Source organism: Epinephelus fuscoguttatus, linkage group LG4, assembly GCF_011397635.1.
Source record: "Epinephelus fuscoguttatus linkage group LG4, E.fuscoguttatus.final_Chr_v1".
NCBI lineage: Eukaryota > Metazoa > Chordata > Actinopteri > Perciformes > Serranidae > Epinephelus > Epinephelus fuscoguttatus.
The window spans coordinates 46,717,131-46,737,282 of NC_064755.1; the positions used below are offsets into that span (position 1 = coordinate 46,717,131).

Here is a 20,152-nt window from a genome sequence, read left to right on the forward strand (position 1 = left end):
TTTTTTATTGCCATGTTCTGTGTATCACGCTGCATGAGTGCACACAGTGATTGCCTGCTGGATGTGAACATACGAGGCTGCGTCTGAAGAGTTTGAGTCCAAAAATGAGACGTCCACTGTGTGAAGAACGTTCTGCGTCCTCTGTTAGACCTCCAGAAGGATTTAAATATATAATCTAATGGTTGTGTTCTGGTTCCCTCAGAATGAGCTGTTTATATTTACACAAGGAGCAGGTCCTCCTCTACAGAGATCACCATGTTGCACCGCCATGTTTCTTCAGTAGCCCAGAATGGACAAACCAAACACTGACTCTAGATAGAGACATTCAGGTTTTTGCATTTTCATGTCAGTCATCATAGTTGGCGACCCCTCTGTGATGGGCAGCATCGTGAAACTTGGACCTGTTTCCTGGTGATAATCAGTTGGTGTGTGTGTTTCTGAGAGGAAGAGACCTCTGAGGATAATTCAGCTCCTCAGCAATCAACATTGAAGGAATTGTAACCAGGAGAAGTTTCAGATGGTTGTAATCTGTAATCCTCACTGACAGACGTCACTAAATCCTCCTGAATCTGACACACTGGACCTTTAAAAAAAAAAAAAAAAAGCGTGGAAACAAATTTCAGTTTAATTTAGAGTTTAGTGAGGGAACACTTAGTGATGAGCTCCATCTGGATTTATGAAACACTCACTGAATGTAAAGCAGTTTTTTTGGTGTTTTATGGAAGGAATCATCTGTAATCTGTTCATATGTTTAATGAGTTGCTGTGGTGGACTCAGCGTCCTGCTGTCTGTCTGTGCACTGCACGCTGCTGTGGAGGACGTCGGCTGCTGAAACTCTGCAGACTGAGTGAACATGATGAAGAGCTCGGTGTCACAGAGAGGCCCTCCCTGAGTCAGAGCATCGCTTCATGTCACAGCAGGTGCAAATAATAAAATGACTGATGGCTGAGTTCCATTTAGCTGTGGAAGGGTCCAGGCTCTCTGCATTGGGACACTGATGAATCCAGTGGAGACAGTCTTAGTGCTGTTAGTAAAACCTGAATCAGAATCTGAAACAGTTTTATCTTCTTAATCACCAACATTAATTCTGGTATTCTGAGTGTTCTGCAAACATCACAGTTCAAAGACAAAAAATCCAAAGAGCAGGACTCAGACGGCAGGTTCACAAAGAGAGGAGTCTTTACTGAGCACAAATACAAGAAGACAAGACAGGCAGTCAACACAACATGGGTGCAGATCATGGGGGGGACGGGGGGGACATGTCGCCCCCAAATTCTGAAAAACACAAATTGTCCCTCCGAATTCTAAATAGCTTAAATGATTGAAATTGAACAAATGTATACAGTAGTCCTATATACTGGGAGAAAGGGAAGATGATGAGGAGAAATGGGAATCCATGAGAGGCGAGAGATGAGAACGTGAGTGGACATAACATGCCTGAGACCCTGAAACTAGAAGTAGCATTAACTAACAGCGAAGCAGTGAAAAGGAGGGTGATGGCTGGCTCCATGTGCTACTGGCTGTTTAAGAGAAATAAACAGTAAAGGTAAGCATATGATTCTCTTTGTAGTGCTTTTTGAATGACTTGGTGATGGTGATGAGCCTCTATGAAATCGTGACATATGCTGGCAATCTCAAGCGACTGATTGTGTCCCCCCCAAACTTGTCATCAGATCTGCACCCATGCGACACAGTGTCAGTATCAGGATGGTTGGACTGAAGCTGAATCTGAAAAACTACAGGCAGGGTCAAAGTCTAGATTAAAGTCAGAAAACAAATATCAAAAACTGCAACTGTGAGGGACACAGCTCAGAGACAGTCTGACAGAGAGTGACTGACAGTGGAGCAGCTGACATACTGAGGAACTGATGAGGAGAGGAGGAACAGGTGAGTGACGACGAGCAGGTGCTTTTACAGCTCACTGAGGTTTGCATGTACAAGTTGCATTAACAGAAACACAGTGTGAAAGGTCAGAGACCTCATATAAAACATAACTAGCTGTAAAATAGAAACAGTTACAACAGAAAACACAAAGTTCTGTACAGTCAGTGCAGGAATGTGTTGAATATAAACCACAAGTATAAAGTCTGTAGAAGATGTGACTGTAGATTCGGTGCTTCGTCTACTGTCTCAGATCCAAACAGGATGCACAACACGGTCTCATTCTGAGGTCGTTGAATACTTGACAGAAAGGTTTTCAGCCATTTTAGAACCATTTCACTGTCTTTAATTCAAACTCCTTCAAAGTCTGTTTGACATCATTTCATTCCTCAGGCCTCTGAACTCCTTCACCTCATTCAATAGAGGAGCACAGAGAGTCTGGGGAGGAGATCCTCTACAGTTTATACTCTGTTGATTTGTCTCAGAATAAACTAGGAAGTAAACTCCAGGAACAGACTTCATGTTTTCAGACAGACAGATGAGAGTAATGCTGAGTGAGAGATTGCATTAAGTTACAGACCAGGAAGTGACATCATGACTCAAACAGACATCATGACTCAAACAGACATCATAATTCAAACAGTTTCTGTGTGAATTCTCTGTTCGAGCAGATTTATTCAGAATCAGCACAAATGTTCGTCGTCATGGAGACGCCGCCCAGCAGACCCGTCTCATTCACATACAGAGGCTGTGAAGAGTCAGATGCAGTAACACTGTGCTCCACTCCCCGAAAAGTTTCTGCTCCCATGTCTGAAGATTTATCACCAAGTTTAAATCTGACAGATCAAAAACTTCCCCGCTGGAGAGCAGCCGTCTGAATCTGACTGTGACTCTGACTCTGAATCTGCAGCCGAGGAACATCACGCCAAAATGTCAGAGAGCGCCAAAGATGCTTTTCAAGATGGGATCCAGGGAAAGACAAAACAGTGCTGTGCGTATACGACAGGCTTTACAACGTCAGGGAGAACAGACATTTGTGAGGATTCGTACACTGAATAAAATGTACAGTTCCAACACTGGCAGCACCTGGTGACTGAAGCATGTGAATAAACACTGAACACATGAAATCAGCTGATCATCTGTCTGTGCTTTAAAACTCAGCACCCACTGTGTCGAGGATCCTGATGTCAGCTGGGATGAAGAACTTCTTAAGTTAAGACTCTGTAGCGCCTCCCAGAGCTCAGGAGCTCAAATTGGCTGAAGAGAGGACGGCAGCTCTCTGCTGAGATTCTTTGCTTTCTTCCACTTCCTTTCTGTAAAGAGTTGGGTCAAGGTTATTTTGTAGCTCACCAAATATCTTACTTTCCATTGTCACAATTATAGAGAGTTTATTCTTGGATGCACAGTTAACATGAGCGTACCTCAAGTCCCCGTCCGGACCAAAATATGGAGCGTGGACTGGTAGCTGGAGAGGTGCCCCTGAGCAAGGCACCAAACCCCCCAACCGCTCGGAGCGCCTGTCATGGGCAGCCCACTCTGACATCTCTCCACTTAGTGCATGTATAGGTCCAGTATGTGCATGTGTGTGTTCGGACCTGTGTGTAATTGACAAACAGAGTGAAAAATTGAATTTCCTCTCAGGGGGAACAGTATATTAAAAAAAAAAAAATCACTACAAACTTCACAAACCTTAAGGTGGATTGATATCTGTGTGTCAGCTCTATGCAGAGCCTGCGTGAGCATTAATACTTGTGCGGTGGTGTGTCTGTGTCACTCTGCGGTTACATCTCCAAAACACTATGATTTAAAACACACCTGAAACACACATTAGACACACCTGAAACACACATTAAACACACCTGAAACACACATTAGACACACCTGAAACACACATTAGACACACCTGAAACACACATTAGACACACCTGAAACACACATTAGACACACCTGAAACACACATTAAACACACTTGAAACACACATTAGACACACCTGAAACACACATTAAACACACCTGAAATGCACAGTAAACACACATTAAACACACATTAAACATGGCTTAATAGAGACAGTTTCAAACACAAATCAGCTTCACTATAACTCACAGCATTCACAGACAAACACTTGTCTTTATCTGGACACATTTTCCACACAAATACAACATGCTAACGTTATTAGCACAAGCCTATGGCATTTTACATTGTATAAATTAGCCTAGCAGCTAGCAGAGATTTGCTCTGCTCATATTTCAGCCAGGATAAATCACACACAGTGTGTGGAGGCTTTATTGTCTTCACAATTTATTGTTTCTTATCTGTGAAATTAAAGTAAATCAAAGCTTTGTTTCCACTGAGGGAAATGGTTTCAGCTCACAGAGACAGACAGGAAGTCTGCGTCACTGTGACACTGTGGAGTTACATCTCTACACGTCAGGCTACAGCGTTGACTTGACGCAGAAGTATAAATTCTGCTTCAGTCTCACGTCCATGAGCTTTTCTTTACATCCCTTTAACCAGGATTAAAATATGTGTGCCTCCTGCACACTGCATGTGGAAGATAAAAACAGTGTAATGACGTGTTGGAGAATGAGTGAAGTTCAGTCTGAATCTAACGCATATAAAAGGCTTCAGAGTCTAAACAACACTGGTTTAGTGTTTCCAGTGTGACACGCAGCAGGAGCAGGAACAGGCTGTGGTTTTAAACCCACAGACTGCAGCGGTTTCCTTCGTCTAACTTGAGCTGGTACTGGATGACATGTGGCTTCATATGTGACAAACAGCCTCCACACAAAACATAGCCTAAATTTGTCTCTGCCCTTTTTCACACAGAGGACACGGCGGTGAGGCGAGCCGCAGCAGATGGCCAAAAAAAGGCCTCCTATTTTCACAGAGTGCTAATTAGAGGCAAACCACAGCTCACCTTTAATGTGAGCCACAGACTGCTCTTAGCACCATTAGCTTAATGGACTCTGTGAGCAGCCTGTAATGTTTAGCCTCAGCGTCGCTCTGGAGTTTAAGCATGTCAGAGGAAAGGACAAGAGGGGTCTGATGCTCCGCCAATCCATTTATCAGCACAGACGAGACCTGAGCCGCCATCACCCAGAGAAACTATTTAATTAGATGCATTAATAATTGAACTAATTAGCTCCCATGTGTCTCCCAAATGAAGAGGGAACCCGCAGCTTCACTCGCACCTCATCAGTTGATTAATTAGTCAGTTGATCGTTAGCTGTCTTGACGGCCTCTATGCGATGAGATGAGAGGGCGGATAATGAGGGAATTGTGGGTCGATGGTGCTGGTTAATTAGTGTGACCTGATCCTGGGGCCATGTTAGAACAGTTGTTTATGCCACAGCGTGTAATGAGCATGATTCACAGCCTCATCATGTGTTTGGCTGCAGCGCTCTGTTTATGGATGCCACCGATGAAAATCACTGTAATGTTCCAATAATCAATCAGCTGGGACTGAAGACATGTCCGTGTGATCGGGTTCACTCTGAATCATCACCTCTCTACACTCGTGTGACTCCTCAGGACAAACTCACAGCAGCTCTTATTCATGCTATCCCTAAAATATTCTTATATCACTACAGACGTCCTGTGGTCGTTCTGTTTCCTCTGCAGTTTTCTGTCACAGTCAGGACTTGTAGTTTTATAGTTAAACCACAGGTGATAGGCAGAAGTGGACAAAGTATTCAATCCTTTACTTCAGTAAACGTATCAGCATCACAGTGTATAAATACTCTGTTCCAAGTGTTTTTATATCACAGCTGCGGACCATCACTATTTTGTGACCATGGAGCACCAGTGTGACATGCACATATATTAATATATAACTGTGGAGCTGTTAGTCTGTTTCCTGCTCACAGTTAATAAATCACCACAGTTAGTGGCGCTGCTGTAACAGTTTTACTTAATGAGTTTATCGATAGTGTGAGCAGGTGAGGTGTCTTTGTACCTGTGGGGCTCCAGAGCACGACTCACAGTTGTATTTTGTGACCATGGAGCACCAGTACAATCTGCAAATACTATTAATACATAAACTGGAGAGCTGTTAGTTCGTAACCAGCTCACAGTGAATAAATCCTCACATTTAAAGGTGGTGCAGGAACAGTTTAACTTTGTGCTAACTGCCAACAGCTAACTGTTGACAGGAAACTTCACAGTAAAAACATCAACACTTCCTGTCCAAGACGAGCCAGGTGCTTCAAAATAAAAGCACAGACGGTTCCATTTTGATTTATTTAATTATAACAATACCTCATTGTAATAGTACTTTATTAAACTTAATCATATGACAGTTACCACTTTATTTAACTTTAGTGTAACTGTAGTTCATTTAATAATCTTGTATTTTAGTGGTGTAGTTTACAGGGGATTTTAAAATATCAAGATATTTATCGAGTACTGCCTAAAATATATTGCGAATTTTTTTAAAGCCATATCACCCAGCCTTAAAATCAACTAATACATTATGATGTAATGTTACAGATAAAGGAAGAGAAATTAGCCCCGCCTTCATCGGCTGTGACTTTCAAGAGATGTTCACATAAATGCCAATCACTTTTTATAGTTCAGTGACATCATGGATATTATTTTAAAATGAGGCATTCAAGTAATAAATTACTTTTGGTACTTTATTATAAATTGATGTTGATACTTTTGTACTTTTAAATTTTACATGTAACAGGTGTAATGTAACTAAGTATCTAAATATCTCATATTTACTCTGTACTGTACTTTATTGCAGATCTGAAGTACATATACTTTACAGAAGTATTTTTTAATTTACGTTACTTTTTATTCAGAGGTAAAAACTGTGCGTTTTACAGATTCAACAGACGCAGAAGATTTTATGTTATTAATATTATGACATCATATTATTTATTATTCCTGGTTCTTCACCTGTGACCTGGCTTTTTTTTTTTTTTTTTTTTTTTGGATACAACTGTGTCACGTAGAGGAGAAAGAGACGCGCCCGGGCCGGTGCCGGTGGTGCCGGTGGTGCCGGTGCTGTGTCTACAGGGCGCCGCGGAGATAATTGGTGTCCTTGGTGTTGAATAAGCTGATTGTAAAAGAGCTGAGGCCCGGACCCTGCTGAATAATTGATTCTATCACATCTGAGCATAATGACTTTATATAATTAGCACGCAGGGAGGAGGAGGAGGAGGAGGAGGCGGGAGGAGGAGGAGAGGGAGGGAGGAGGAGGGAGCTGTGTGAGGAGGCTCAGTCCGCACAGAGGAGCTGATCTGAGAGCAGCAGCAGGCTGTGGACACACTGAGGACAGATCGGAGACACTGAGGACAGATCAGAGGACAGATCAGAGGACGGACCGGTGGGACCGGAGACGCTGGTTTGTCTCTGCTCTGATGGCCGGTGTGTGTGAGCTGCTGCTGCTGTGAAGTTTGAGCCTCAGCCTGTCTCACACTCCTGGATCTGTTGTTGGACTGTTGTGACGACAGGATGGTGCTGGACAAGGAGGACAGTGAGTACAGAGACATGTCTGTCTTCATGCTTCTTCTCTTCACGTTACACACAGAGAGGTCTGAGGACTGTCTGTCCTCCAGGACTGTCCTCCAGGACTGTGACAGAAAACAGACCTTGTCTCCAGTTTTAAAGACAAACTTTGCCTGTGATACTTTTATTAAGCTGAATGAAGAAGACTGAAACTCGGCTCATATTTTCAGACATAATGGACCTGATATTGACGTCTCACATGTTTTATACTCCTGATTACATCTGTTGATAATTATTATTCAACCTGACTGTTTATTTTCATTAGATAAAACTATAATTTACTGACCACAGTGTCTGTAACATGTTTCTTCACAGTTGTTAAATCTGTCACTAAAAACATTCATTTAGAAAGTTTCTGGATTACCGACACCTTCGATTATTATGTTAAAGCTCCAGTGTGTCGGATTTAATTATAATCTGATTGTTGTCTTTTCTTCAGATGAAAATAAGACTAATTGTGTTTTTGCTACATGTAACGTTGACTTGTTGGTGGAGATGAACAACCAGCAGTTCAGCAGCAAACAGACCGGTAACGTTAGCAGCTAGCTGGTGGAGCATGCAGGAGTTGGTGGAGACCAAAAACAGAGCTAAAAGTCCCTGCAGATCACACTGACTGGTCATCACCGCTCTAATGGTTTTGTTCTTGTTCCCTCAGAATGAGCTGTTTATATCTACACAGGCAGCAGGTCCTCGTCTACAGAGATCACCGTGTTTCTTCAGTAGCCCAGAGCGGACAAACCAAACACTGACTCTAGATAGAGACATTCATGTTTCTGCGTCGGCCACCAAAGTTAGCAGCCCCTCAGTGACAAGCTTTCAGATTTTATTGGCGCACGCTATTTTTGGCTTTTGTCTGTACGTACATTTTTAGTTTGGATCTTACCCACTGTTTTATAGATGAGACCTCTGATCTGTGTGTTTCTGAGAGGAAGAGACCTCTGTGGATGATTCAGCTCCTCAACAATCAACACTGAAGGAATCCAGGAGAAGTTTCAGATGGTTGTAATCTGTAATCTGTAATCCTCCTGAATCTGACGACTGGACCTTTAATATTCCCATGAGCGTGGCCGTTAATCATGATTGACGTTGACATGTTCCTCAGCTTTTCTGATTTAACCCTGTGTGTCTCTGTCCTCGTCTCTCTGTCCACCTGTTGGACTGCTTCCTGCCAGGTGTGTCTCTGGTGTCCCTCCAGTCCAGGGAGAAGTCGCGGGGCTGTGCCGGCTGTAACGGGAAGATCCGGGACCGTTTCATGCTGCAGGCGCTGGACAGGTTCTGGCACGAGGACTGTCTGAAGTGCGCCTGCTGTGACTGCCGCCTGGGCCGGGTGGGCTCCACCCTCTACACCCGCGCCAACCTCATCCTCTGCCGCAGGGACTACCTCAGGTAACCATACCCACCTACAGGTGTATCTGGACTGAGAGACAGAGTAAGAACGTTTGCAGATAGATTCTGTTAAAGACTGAAGGACTGATCTGAAGCAGACTGTTGTGACTGTAGGTCCACTCAGGATGAATTAATCTGAACATTTAGATTATCAGAAATATTAAATTAATCTGACAGTCCAGCAGAAACAGGAGAGTGACCTGTGACAAACATGAGGACAGATTTAAACATCACGGATCATTTCAACACAAACAGTGAAGCATCAGCTTTCAGGTAACACTGCACATGTAGATAACTGACAGTGTGAACCATCAGGTGTGTGTGTGTGTGTGTGTGTGTGTGTGTGTGTCAGCTCACGTCAAAGTGTTGATGAACCTTCAGGCTGATTCATGAAGCTTCAGTCAACAGGAGGTGTTTCATGTTTCTTAGAGGCTCACAACGAATCCTGACATGTCTCACCATGTTTGGACTGGAGTCTGTTTCCAGTCGTCTTACTGGGACTCTGCAGTCTGTGTTAAAGTCAGTAAAGTGGACGGACACACACACACACACACACACACACACACACACACACGTTCTGCTTTGACCTGGACCTGAGTAGGATTCATGTCGTGTCGTTAGCTGCTGGATTTGCATATTAAAGCAAAAATGTTCTTCCGCTCTGCTTTTTCTGGCCTCTTTACCTTTTTATTAATAAGCTTTGATGCCAACGTGACTTATTCACAGTGAAAAGAAATGAGAGGACGGAGGCTGAGGTCGGCACAGAGGAACCACAGAAACAGGTTGGATTTTGCCCTGAGGAGCGACCACGTGGCGTTTTGTTGAGGTTGGATCACCAGAACCAAGATGTTCAGGAATAGTTTAGCACTCTGGGAAATATGCCCGTTTGTTTTTTTGTCGAGAGTTTGATGAGAAGCTTGACGCAGCCTTCCTGATTACGTAGGTTATGAACAAATGAAGCTCATGATGCTGCCGTACGTACCGCCATTACTCTGAGGACAGATGTGGTAGCGTGGGCACGAATATCAGCAGGCTGGTCCTCCCTCGCTGCAATATGTGCGTCATCATATTTAAAAAACAAAACGTAACTTCTCAACATCTCGAAAAATACAAATATTAAATAAAAAAAGTCAAGTCCTTTCAGGTCATCTGTCTCAAGTCAAAGTCAAATCTCAAGTCATGAATACCAAGTCAAAGTCAAGTTGAGTCTTTCATCAGTGTTAGTCAAGCAAGTCTCAAGTCCTCAAATTTGCGATAAGTCGGACTCGAGTCAAGTCTTGTAACTCCAGTCCCCCACCTCTGGTTTTTACTACACGTTTGAACAAATGAGACACATGACAGTTTGATAAGAGAGCATTAGAGATGCTGGTGGGTGGGTTTGTTAGCTTTGGCTTTTATGCTTAGCTAAGCTAAGCTAACTGTCTCCGGATATATTTTTACTGGTTGTTGTTAAAACAATCCAGCTAATTAATTCAGTACCAGGTAATAAAACATACATGCTTTTTAAACCTCCAAAACCAACTGCTTCATTCAGCAGAACTCCGTCACACAGAGTGAAGCTCGTTCACAACCGCACGCTACAAAGTCAGACTCTGTGTCGCACTGTTAGAGGTGCTGGTCGCTGGATTTTGTTAGCTCTGAAGAGAGCCAGGCTAGAGGTTTCCCCTTTGTTTCCAGTCCTTAATGCTAAGCTAAGCTAAGCTAAGCTAACTGTCTCCTGGCTGCAAATACATATTTATTGGTCTCAGTTTTTTAGCTTTTGGCAAGAAAGCAAATAAGAAATAATTTCTTTGAGCTTATAACTTTGAGTCGAGGAGAGTGAAGAGTCTTGTGATGGAGGTTTATAACCCTTCACACACTGACAGCTCTCACCACAGACCCTTCAGATGAAGAGAAATGTTTAAACATCGTCTGAACCCGACCTCTCGCCACACTACGAGTGTTATATGTTTTAAATGGACTTTAAAGAGTCTTGAATCATGAATCTTGATGACACTTTTCTACACAGAGCTGCAGCCGCGGCTCAAACGGCCCTTCTGAGACTTATCTGGCTTCATTTAGTGAAATAATGCCGTCTGGTGTCAGGTCAGCAGGAGAACTGCTGATATCTCGGCCACATTGCTGAACTCATGTGTTAGTCTCATGTACAATCCAGCTGGATTTGGTTGGAGCTAAGTCTCTCATTAGCCGCGCTGCACTTAAGAGACCAAAACCCCTTCTGACAGTTAAATTGGCTCGATTGCCTCCTGTTTTCCTCATCATTGTGAGGGCGCAGACCAAAAGCCTTTGAAGAGCAGGATTAAAACCATGTGATTTCTTTTAATTGGACCATTAGTAGAGAATTAGCATTGAGCTGCGTAGCCTCGTTAAGGAGAAGGAAAAACCCACCAGGTGCCTGCTCAGGACTCGAGCTCGTTAGATCAGAACATTCGCTTAATTAGGACTCGCTTTTGTTCCCGTGCTGGTCACTTGTTTGATGACGTGTTTTCATTTGTCGTCTGATATCTGTGGGAGACAAACACTCAACACTCAACACTGTCCTCCCTTCGCTTTCTCTGAGGATGTTGTTTTTCACAGCGGTTCCTCCCAGACCTCCTTTTTTTTCCTGGAATATGGAAATCAGTAACTTATCTTCATGTGTCAGGCTCTCAGGGAGGTGAAGCAATCTGCAGCTGGTCAGCAGCACTGAGTCACACAACACAGCGTTTGTTCTCAGGTAGTCTGAGGACACAGCTCACACACACAGGTTTGTTGTTCCTGTAATCTGTCCTGTAAAGCAACAAACACCATCTGCTTCTTAAACTCACATTTTCATATCAGTCCATCTCCGTCTAGCTGCTCTCTATCAGCAGCTGATATAAAGCAACACAGATCCAACTTATAATCAGTTTATGAAAGCTTTTATAACTCTGGAAACTTTCATGGTTCACAACAAGACAAGAATCTAAAGTTTCCTGCAGCAGCTGATAAAAACAAACAAACTAGTGTTTGTGACTCACAGAACAACGTTGTTACGACGTGGACGTGGTCTCACATTATTCCAGGATGGCTGACTGCAAAGTGAAGTTCAGACCAAAGATTTTCAGACTTATTTTGTGGCTGAATATAATTTGTAGCTTCTTAAAATCTGAGTGAGGATAGTGACAGTGAGATACTGGCTACAGTGAGGAAACAAAAGCAGTAAACAGGAAGCAGTCCGAGCGCTTGCGAGGAGGCAGGTTGGGCTGGTGGGCTGAGTCACGTGTTTGGATCTGTGTGAACTCTGAGTCATTTTAAGTCCCGTCCTCATGTTTCTATTCTTAAACTTAACCACAGTAACTTTACGTTAATTACACAACTGTACGTTAAGGACGTAACGTCATTAGTGGGGCGCAAATTTCGTAGGATATCATTGAACTGTTCTGTGAGAGTTAGGGTTGTGAATCACCGGACACCCTACGATACAATATTAGTGCAGTGTTGCAATATGCTGAGTATTGCGATAACACTGACTGTGATATATTGTGATTTATTAGATTTTTCGGTTGTACATTTTTTCCCAAAACTTCTTCAAAAATCATCATCTGTTTTATTTAATAAGATAAAAAGTTTTCAGCCTCTCAGTTTGACTTCAGTCATTTTTATTGCAGCAAATTGTATGTAGAGGACTGAAAAAGCTCTCAGTTATGACTCTTATCAAAAGTTTAATTTGTACTAAAATCAATAATTTGTGTGTTTAAAATTTACTATTTGCTCTGAGTGTGAGACAGAGGGGCGGGTCTGTTTCTGGATCTGCTCCTATACTCTTTGTGTCCGTGGTGGCGGGCAAACAGAGATGAGTCAACACAATCTGTAGTTTGAGAGCTGCAGATTTGTTCTGGCAGAGGAGCAGAGAGATGTGAGCGCTGGTCAGATGGAGGAAACTTTACCACAGTTCATTTTCACAGACATGCCACACTGCTCTGATGAACAGCTGGTTGAAATCAGCAGATCATCCCTAAAGTAGCCGCACACTGCTCAGTGCTAATGAGCAAATGATAGCATGACAACATGATGAATGCCAACATGTCAGCGTGGCGGTGGACTCTGGGTCTCGTTAATGTAACTGTTGTAGCCGAGCGTCCTGGGTTCAGCAGACGGTGTAACAGCTCCAACAGTTAACGCTGCCCGTTCAGTTTTCTTCACACCAAAACTCTCACAGAAGCACAAGTCCCCAAACTGTCTCTGCCCTACGGCAACTCAAGAGGGACATACAAACAGAACAGTCGGTGACACTAATGTTAGCTCGACTGTTAAAGTTGGATTTTACATTTAAGTCCATCAGCAGCAGCTCTGCAGTTTAATTCTGGCTGTAGTTTGTTTGTTTATAATGTCTCCTCCTCGTACTGAGACTCATAACGAAGCTGATGGGAATGTTTCCTCACACTTGGCTGATCTTAACTACGCGTTAGATCAATACGTTGTGATGTAACGCGGCATCAGTATCAGCAGCAGGAAATACAGAGCAGCTACTTTAAAACAAAGAGAGCCCTGCTGAAACATCTTCAGGCCCGTCACTGTGGGTTTTTTTCCTGTGGAGTTTTTGGCAGAAATGTGTGTGAAGTGCGTCCAGACTCCAGGTCTGCCTGTCGCCCTGTTTCCCTCCGCAGGCTCTTTGGGGTGACGGGGAACTGTGCAGCCTGCAGTAAGCTGATCCCTGCCTTTGAGATGGTGATGAGAGCCAGAGACAACGTCTACCATTTAGACTGCTTCGCCTGTCAGCTCTGCCGCCAGAGGTAAGATTAGGGGAGCAATTAGCCAGGGAGATCAAATTCAGTTGACTTATCTGGGAGGCGCTCTGCTGAGCTCACTGGTCATTATGGGGCGAAGCATTGTAATCAGAATGTGATGAAAATTACTGCGCTGTTTCAATCCTCCAGGGGGTTCAAACTTTGTGTACGGCTCGGGTAGTTAATCAGTCAGCAATCATGCAAGATTAATTTTCTGATTATCATAGCAGTGCTGAAAATATGCCTGAAATGCTCCTCGGGGACGTCATGATTCACTTCAGCTCCAGAACACAGACCCAGTTCCATATTTTTATTCCTCTCTGCAGATTTTGTGTGGGAGACAAGTTTTTCCTCAAGAACAACATGATCCTGTGCCAGCTGGACTACGAAGGAGGCCATCTTAACGGCAGCGCGGAGAGGCCGCCTCAATAAGAGGTAATGTTCTGATGGCCATGAGTTACAGCCCTCTGACAGCCTGAACTAAAACATGCACACAGATATCTGGAAGACATACGAGTGAACTCACAGAGCTCATCCCAAATATGACCATATGTAGACATGAGGCTGCTGATGACATCATCATCATCAGATATGTTGGAGCAGACTGTCTGTGGACAGAGTCTGTTTTATGTGACACTTAGTGTGGACACATACGTTCAGTTTGGATGAAGATGAACTGACGTCAGATGATTTCATCCGTGTTGTGTATCATGTGGATATTTAAAGCACACAGACGAGTCTGATTCATTAAAGGTCCTCGAACATCCTCTCAGTGAAACGGATAACAAGGTTCACCTTTTAATGTCTACGGTTTCAACTAATGAAGGAGCACGATTTAAAACATGGTTTCAATCTGTACTTAATACTAATATGACTTTTATGCTTTAGGGTGCGTTCACACCTGCCCTGTTTGGTTCAGCTCAGTCAAACTCAGGTTGGTTTCCTCAGTGTGGTTCCTTTGTGCAGGTGTGAACACACCAAAACAACCGGACCAAGACCTTTTTGAGGAGGTGGAGGTTGGAGCCGCGTTTGCCTCGTTTTCAAACTGTATGCTTTGACTAAAATGAACAATGACAGCAATATAGTCCACGATGAGCAGCGCTAAAATCAACCTGCGTAGTTGTCCCTCCATTGTGACATTAGAAAGTGTCACATTTATCTTGCAAGTGTACTCTTCTTCAACGTTTGCTTTACTTCCTGGATTTTTCCCACATGGAAATTCTGACCAATCAAGAGCAGCTTTCTCACACAAGGCATTTGATCTGGTCCTCTTGTAAATGCTGCCGTGAGAACACCAACCAACTCTAGGCAATTATACAACTTTGGAACAACATGAGTCCCTGATTCAGACCAGAGGAGACCACTCTAGGGCTGACAGCAGCCTGAATCTCCACTGATTATTTTAAAACATCAGCACTTAATCAAGTGACTGTGTGACAGGGAAAAACCATACATGATTACGCAACGTATTCTCATAGAACCGTTCGTATATCCTACGAATCTGCGCCCCATGTAACGTAAAGTTACAGAGGTCAGGTTCAGGAAGAGAAACATGGTGAGGACGTTCCTTAAAATGACTCAGAATTCACACAGATCTGATCACATGACTCCATCCACCACCCCAACTTGCCTCCTTACAAGCACTCAGGACTGCTCACTGTTTACTGTCGTCAGCGCATTGGTCACATGATCGCAGCCTTTCAAAATATGTAGGATATACATGATTCTGGGTGGTTAAGGCCCAATCCCAATACCTCCCATTGTCCACAACCCCTTAGCCCTCGAAATGAAGCAACGAGGGGTAGGGGTTTAAATCTATCCATAGGAATTGGGACACCACTCACTACGTCACCGTGTCGGTTACGTTTACGCATACGCAACTATTTTAAACAGGAAGCTGCGAGCCATCTACATTTCCAACCGGCATCTACAATGGAGACTCCAGTTGAGTTCATCCTACCAATCGCGTTTGTTGTATTCATCATGCTTCGTTTGATGAACAACATATGACAGGGGACTTCTGCTAGCTAGCTAGCTAACCAGCTAATATTACGAGGCAGCATAGTTATACTAGCTGGCGTGTTATCGTAATGTGAAAAATCTGACAATTTTCCAGAACAGGACAGATGACAGATGTCAGATAGTGCAAGCTAGCTAGCTAGCTAGCTAACATGCAACCTGACTTCGGTAATGTTAGCTAGCTGGCTAGCTTTCTGTCAGCTCCAATCTAAACATTGTGAATAGCAATAAAAAATTGTTTTAATGTTCTCTACACAAATACACAGTTATATGAAAACGTTTTTACAAATGTTTATTTGCAAAATTATACGTACATGTATGAACATTTTTCCCCATCTGTTGCTCAGTGGTAGCCATGGCAACGTCTCCCCCTTGCCGGCAAGTCAGCATCTGAAATCCCTCGCTCGCAAGGGCTAGTTTTATACCCACTACCCCTCGTTATGCCCCCTACCCCACAAATGTAGGGTCGGGCTAAGGGGGGGGGGGGTTTGGAGACGGGCCCTTACTTTTTATAGGAAAACATATGTAAAGTTTGTGAGAACAGTCTGGATAATGACTCACATCGACTTCATATCCAGATGCAGCAGGCAGCTGTTTTTACGCCTCTGTGCCGGCGACAGCTGTGGCTGAAGGCTTTATGTTCAGGTTGTTCGTCCATCCCTCCATCTAATAATTATTATTATTATCTGTCCCATTCTCATAAACACAATATCTCAGGAATGCCTCGAGGGAATTTCCTCAACTTTGGCACAAACGTCCACCTGGACTGAAGCATAGACTGTTTATAAAGATGGACGACATGACAGCTCTGCAAAAGTAAAGACAAAACATCTCCAACACCTCCTGGTCAACCTGGTCTCACTCTGAAGTCGCCTTCAGAAGTCGCCAACCACCTGTGAGTGGTGACGTGTGGCATCAGACAGTGACGAAACACAGAAAGCAGCTGGTCACTATACTGTTTAACGGCGACCAGCTGCGTCAGGGATAACAGCGGGACAACAACATGAGTCTGAGTATCAGTATATATGTCTGAGTCCTCTCTGCTGCCTTCAAATGCAGCACACTTTCTTCTATGTAAATCACATTTTCTCTGGAGGCCTCTGAGTTTGCTTCATTCTCAAACGTCCTTTAAACAGGCCGTTTATTTAAATCTTTAAACAGCAGAGAAATAAATCCTGTGGCAGTAGCAGCTCGTCCTTTGACGGGCGTTGCCGTGGTCGGCTGTGAGGGCAGATGAGAGACGTTTCAAAGCAAGTGCAGCGGACACCACAATCTCCACAGTCATGAAGGTTTCAGGGTTCAGAAACAGAGCCTGAAGCCACCGGCAGCCCAACCCATCATTATGATACTAACTGTACAACTACAGTTCATAAAACACACCACACCGTGCGGCGCTGGAAGTGCACAGGGTTTTTTCCTCCGCTCGGTTTTTAGGTCCTGCAGAGTTCATGTTGAAACAACTTTAGACTCTCAGAGATCATTTTTCTTCTTCTACAGAAACATCCAGAGGACCGGACCAACATGTTGTTCACTGAGTCCAGAGCTCAGAGCTGAAGCGTCTTTAAGTGTCGTCTACTGAGTATTTAGTTTGGATTGTGTTAAAATGGGAGTCGACTTCAGAAATGTGGCTCCACTGAAGCTTTTCTGGCTCCCAGATGCTCGAACTCTAAACTCTGCTCTCAGGACCCAAATAACTCTGTGGATGTTGGACTGTTTATAGATTTATTTAAACTTTAGGCAAAGACTTATAAATGTGACCGCTGCTTTTTACATGTGTATTTTTCTTGGTTCTCGTCCTGCTTGATTTAGACAGTAACTTGTTTTACACGACCTTCATGACCCCAGGTCTGAACTGGGACTGAACTGAAAGACATTTCTTTGGTTTGTTGCAGCTGAGATGAGTTCTCTTTCTATTATAGTTAATAATGTTCTTTGACTTCCTCTGGTGACACTCTTAATTTCTTGTTCATGTGCTGTTAGAAACAACACGAGTATATTTAGAACCAGTCCACACAGACAGGGTGTTTTTAAAAACAGGATTTTCCTCCTTAGTACTGAAAAACTCTTGGTCCAAATGAAAATGCACAACACAGTCGAAGCACTGTCAGGAGCATGGTGATATAACTCAAACCTTAAGGCCATGCAAAGGAGAAGGAGGAGGAAGAAGAAGAAGAAGAAGAAGAAGAAGAAGAAGAAGAAGAAGAAGACCGATCAGAAGCCAGACCAAAAGCGTTTCCCAGAGGCCACCTGTAGCTGTGACCCTCACCTCAGTGAGGGAAGAACTGAACCTGACAACATGGTGAGGACCCTGTAAAAACAGGGCTGCCGACAGAACAACCTGCAGGCTGAAAAAGTTGAGTTGTGACTCAGACTTGGAGCGAGCAATAAGACATGATGTTTGGTTGTTTGACTGAATTGTTGCAAAGATCTACAACCTATGAAACAACTTGTGAACGCACCTCAGGAAAGCTCAGAGTCCATCTCACAGGACTCTCCTGATGCTGATCTGTTTTCTGATAGTCAGAGTTGATGTGTCGTATCTTTGGAAACAATAACTGAATATGATCCTTTTTGCACTCGGGTTCTGATCTCAGACCGACCAAACTCCCCGCTGGATCAGAAAACAGAGCAGCTCTCCTCCCATAGGGCTTTCACACCGGCAGGGCACTGGCACGGTTCTGGTTCCTGAATCCAATTTTGAACCGGCCGGCGCAAACCTGAAAAGTTGGTTCCCAGCGGAACCAAAAAATAGTGACATCATAAGTGGGCGTGTGACATTCAAGGCTGTGAAGACCATAGATATCTATAAAAACACGAGCATATACTTTTTACATACCATTTGCCTTATACGTGATCGTCTTCTACGTCTTCTCATCATCAACAGTTGGTGCATGCTGGATTGTTGGATGAAAACAAATAACTGGAGTAACAAAGCGAAAGCTTGCAGATAATCTCCATGCGATCTGTCATTTTGCCGGCTGCTGTGTTTATTTCCGCCTGAGTGACGCAGAGTAACGTCCTTCCACTTTGGTTCTGCTTAAACTGGTGTGGACACGGGCTGGTTCGCCAGACAGCACCCAGGTTCTGAGACTCCAGAACGGAGCCAGAGCCGGAACCAGAAACGTGCCGGTGCCCTGCCGGTGTGAAACACAGCAGCAGCGCTAACATCCAATGACCCAGGATGATTGTGATTGGTTTAGAGGAACAAAAACAAGTCAGAGTGTTTTATTCCCACTGCAGCAGAAACATAATGTGATTCCAGATCTTTATGTAATGTTGACATGAACAGTGCTGAGTCTGAGACCACCTCATCAGTGATGCACACAGTGTTTCCAGTCATTGAAGGTTCCCTGGGGCCGGTCAGGACCTTCGCTCGACTGCGTCCACTTTAATTCAAGATGATTCAACCTGATATAATCAGAAGGTCTCATTAAAATCTGAATGACATAAACATTCAGAGTGAAACAAACAGGAAACAAGAAGAACAAACAGGAAACAGTTTCTGTAGTTCAGCTGAGATCAGTGAGAACGTCTGAGATATATATACGTAATAAAAACTTTCCACACACTTCTAAAATGCTGTTTCCTCTCACACACCGTCACGCTGTGCTTCGGTTTTATAACGAGACCTTGTCGTATTCTGAGCATCGTATTTCCTCTGAAATATAATAACAATTATTGATTGATTTATTGTGTTTTTCCAAAAGTAAAAATGTGTTTTCATATTAAACAGAGTCTGGGATCAGAAGTTAAACCACAGTTTATTAACTGTTATTAGAGGACATGAATCTGATCACATGTTTTTATTGAACACACTTCTTCTTCTTCTTCTTCTGCTTCTTCTTCTTCTTCTTCTTCTTCTTCTTCTGCTTCTTCTTCTTCTTCTTCTTCTTCTGCTTCTTCTTCTTCTTCTTCTTCTTCTTCTTCTTCTTCTTCTTCTTCTTCTTCTTCTTCTTCTTCTTCTTCTCTGCAGATCAGCGCAGAACGACTGAGAGCCAGCTGGACGATGAAGCTCACAGCAGCAGAGTCTTCATCAGTTTCCTGTTTCAGACGTGTTTCCTCTGACTGAACTCTTTGTTATCGAGCTGCGTGGAAACATTTCAGACGGGCCAGAGGTCGACCAGGACGTGAGGATGAGGAGGATGTTTGATGTGGATGAAGATGCTTCGGCCCTTCGTCTTCTTTTTTATTTTAACATCGAACACATAATAATCTGTTCACCAGAGTGGAAATTACACACCAGCTGGATGGAGGGAACAAGTCGTCCGTCACAGAGAGAAATACTGAGCCTGTCTCTGACTGTCAGGTCGCTCTGAACGCCGTCCTCCTCTGTGGTCGACTCCGCCCTCCAAAACAAACTCCGACATGTTCACAGGTGTAAATACAGCTCCAGGTCCTTCGTCTCTCTGAGGACTGGACTGAACGGAGCTTTGAACCCGACACACTTCAGTTTTCACTCTGATCTCAAACTGTTTTTTTCTTCTTGACTAATTAAAGTGAATTTTAATTTCAGTTTGTGAACTCATTATTTGTCGTGAGTGACATCAGAGGGAGGAAGTGACCTAACCCTCCCCTCAGGACAGATTATTGGACATATACAAAA

The 20,152-nt window shown here is 43.5% G+C and overlaps 1 protein-coding gene and 1 long non-coding RNA gene across 2 annotated transcripts; one reads left to right on the forward strand and one right to left on the reverse strand.

Moving 5' to 3' along the window:
• Nucleotides 1–1,221: 1,221 nt before the first annotated feature.
• On the reverse strand, nt 1,222–13,411 carry LOC125887791 (uncharacterized). The gene is made up of 4 exons (XR_007449204.1): nt 11,171–13,411; nt 3,571–3,696; nt 3,303–3,476; nt 1,222–3,194 (listed from the first exon to the last, which is right to left on the reverse strand). It is a non-coding gene; the product is annotated as an uncharacterized LOC125887791 (long non-coding RNA).
• Nucleotides 7,082–20,061, forward strand: LOC125887788 (rhombotin-1-like). The gene is made up of 5 exons (XM_049574854.1): nt 7,082–7,364; nt 8,569–8,782; nt 13,411–13,536; nt 13,857–13,965; nt 19,523–20,061. Exons 1-4 carry the CDS (start codon nt 7,343–7,345, stop codon nt 13,960–13,962), a joined length of 468 nt encoding a protein of 155 aa, XP_049430811.1. The 5' UTR covers nt 7,082–7,342; the 3' UTR covers nt 13,963–13,965; nt 19,523–20,061.
• The last annotated feature ends 91 nt before the right edge of the window (nt 20,062–20,152 follow it).

Excerpts from the sequence above, each read along its gene's own strand:
- LOC125887788 (XM_049574854.1), top strand. The coding sequence starts at position 7,343 with ATGGTGCTGGACAAGGAGGACA. Across the intron at positions 7,365-8,568 it reads GGTGCTGGACAAGGAGGACA|GTGTGTCTCTGGTGTCCCTC; the intron begins GTGAGTACAGAG and ends GCTTCCTGCCAG. Across the intron at positions 13,537-13,856 it reads TGTCAGCTCTGCCGCCAGAG|ATTTTGTGTGGGAGACAAGT; the intron begins GTAAGATTAGGG and ends TCCTCTCTGCAG.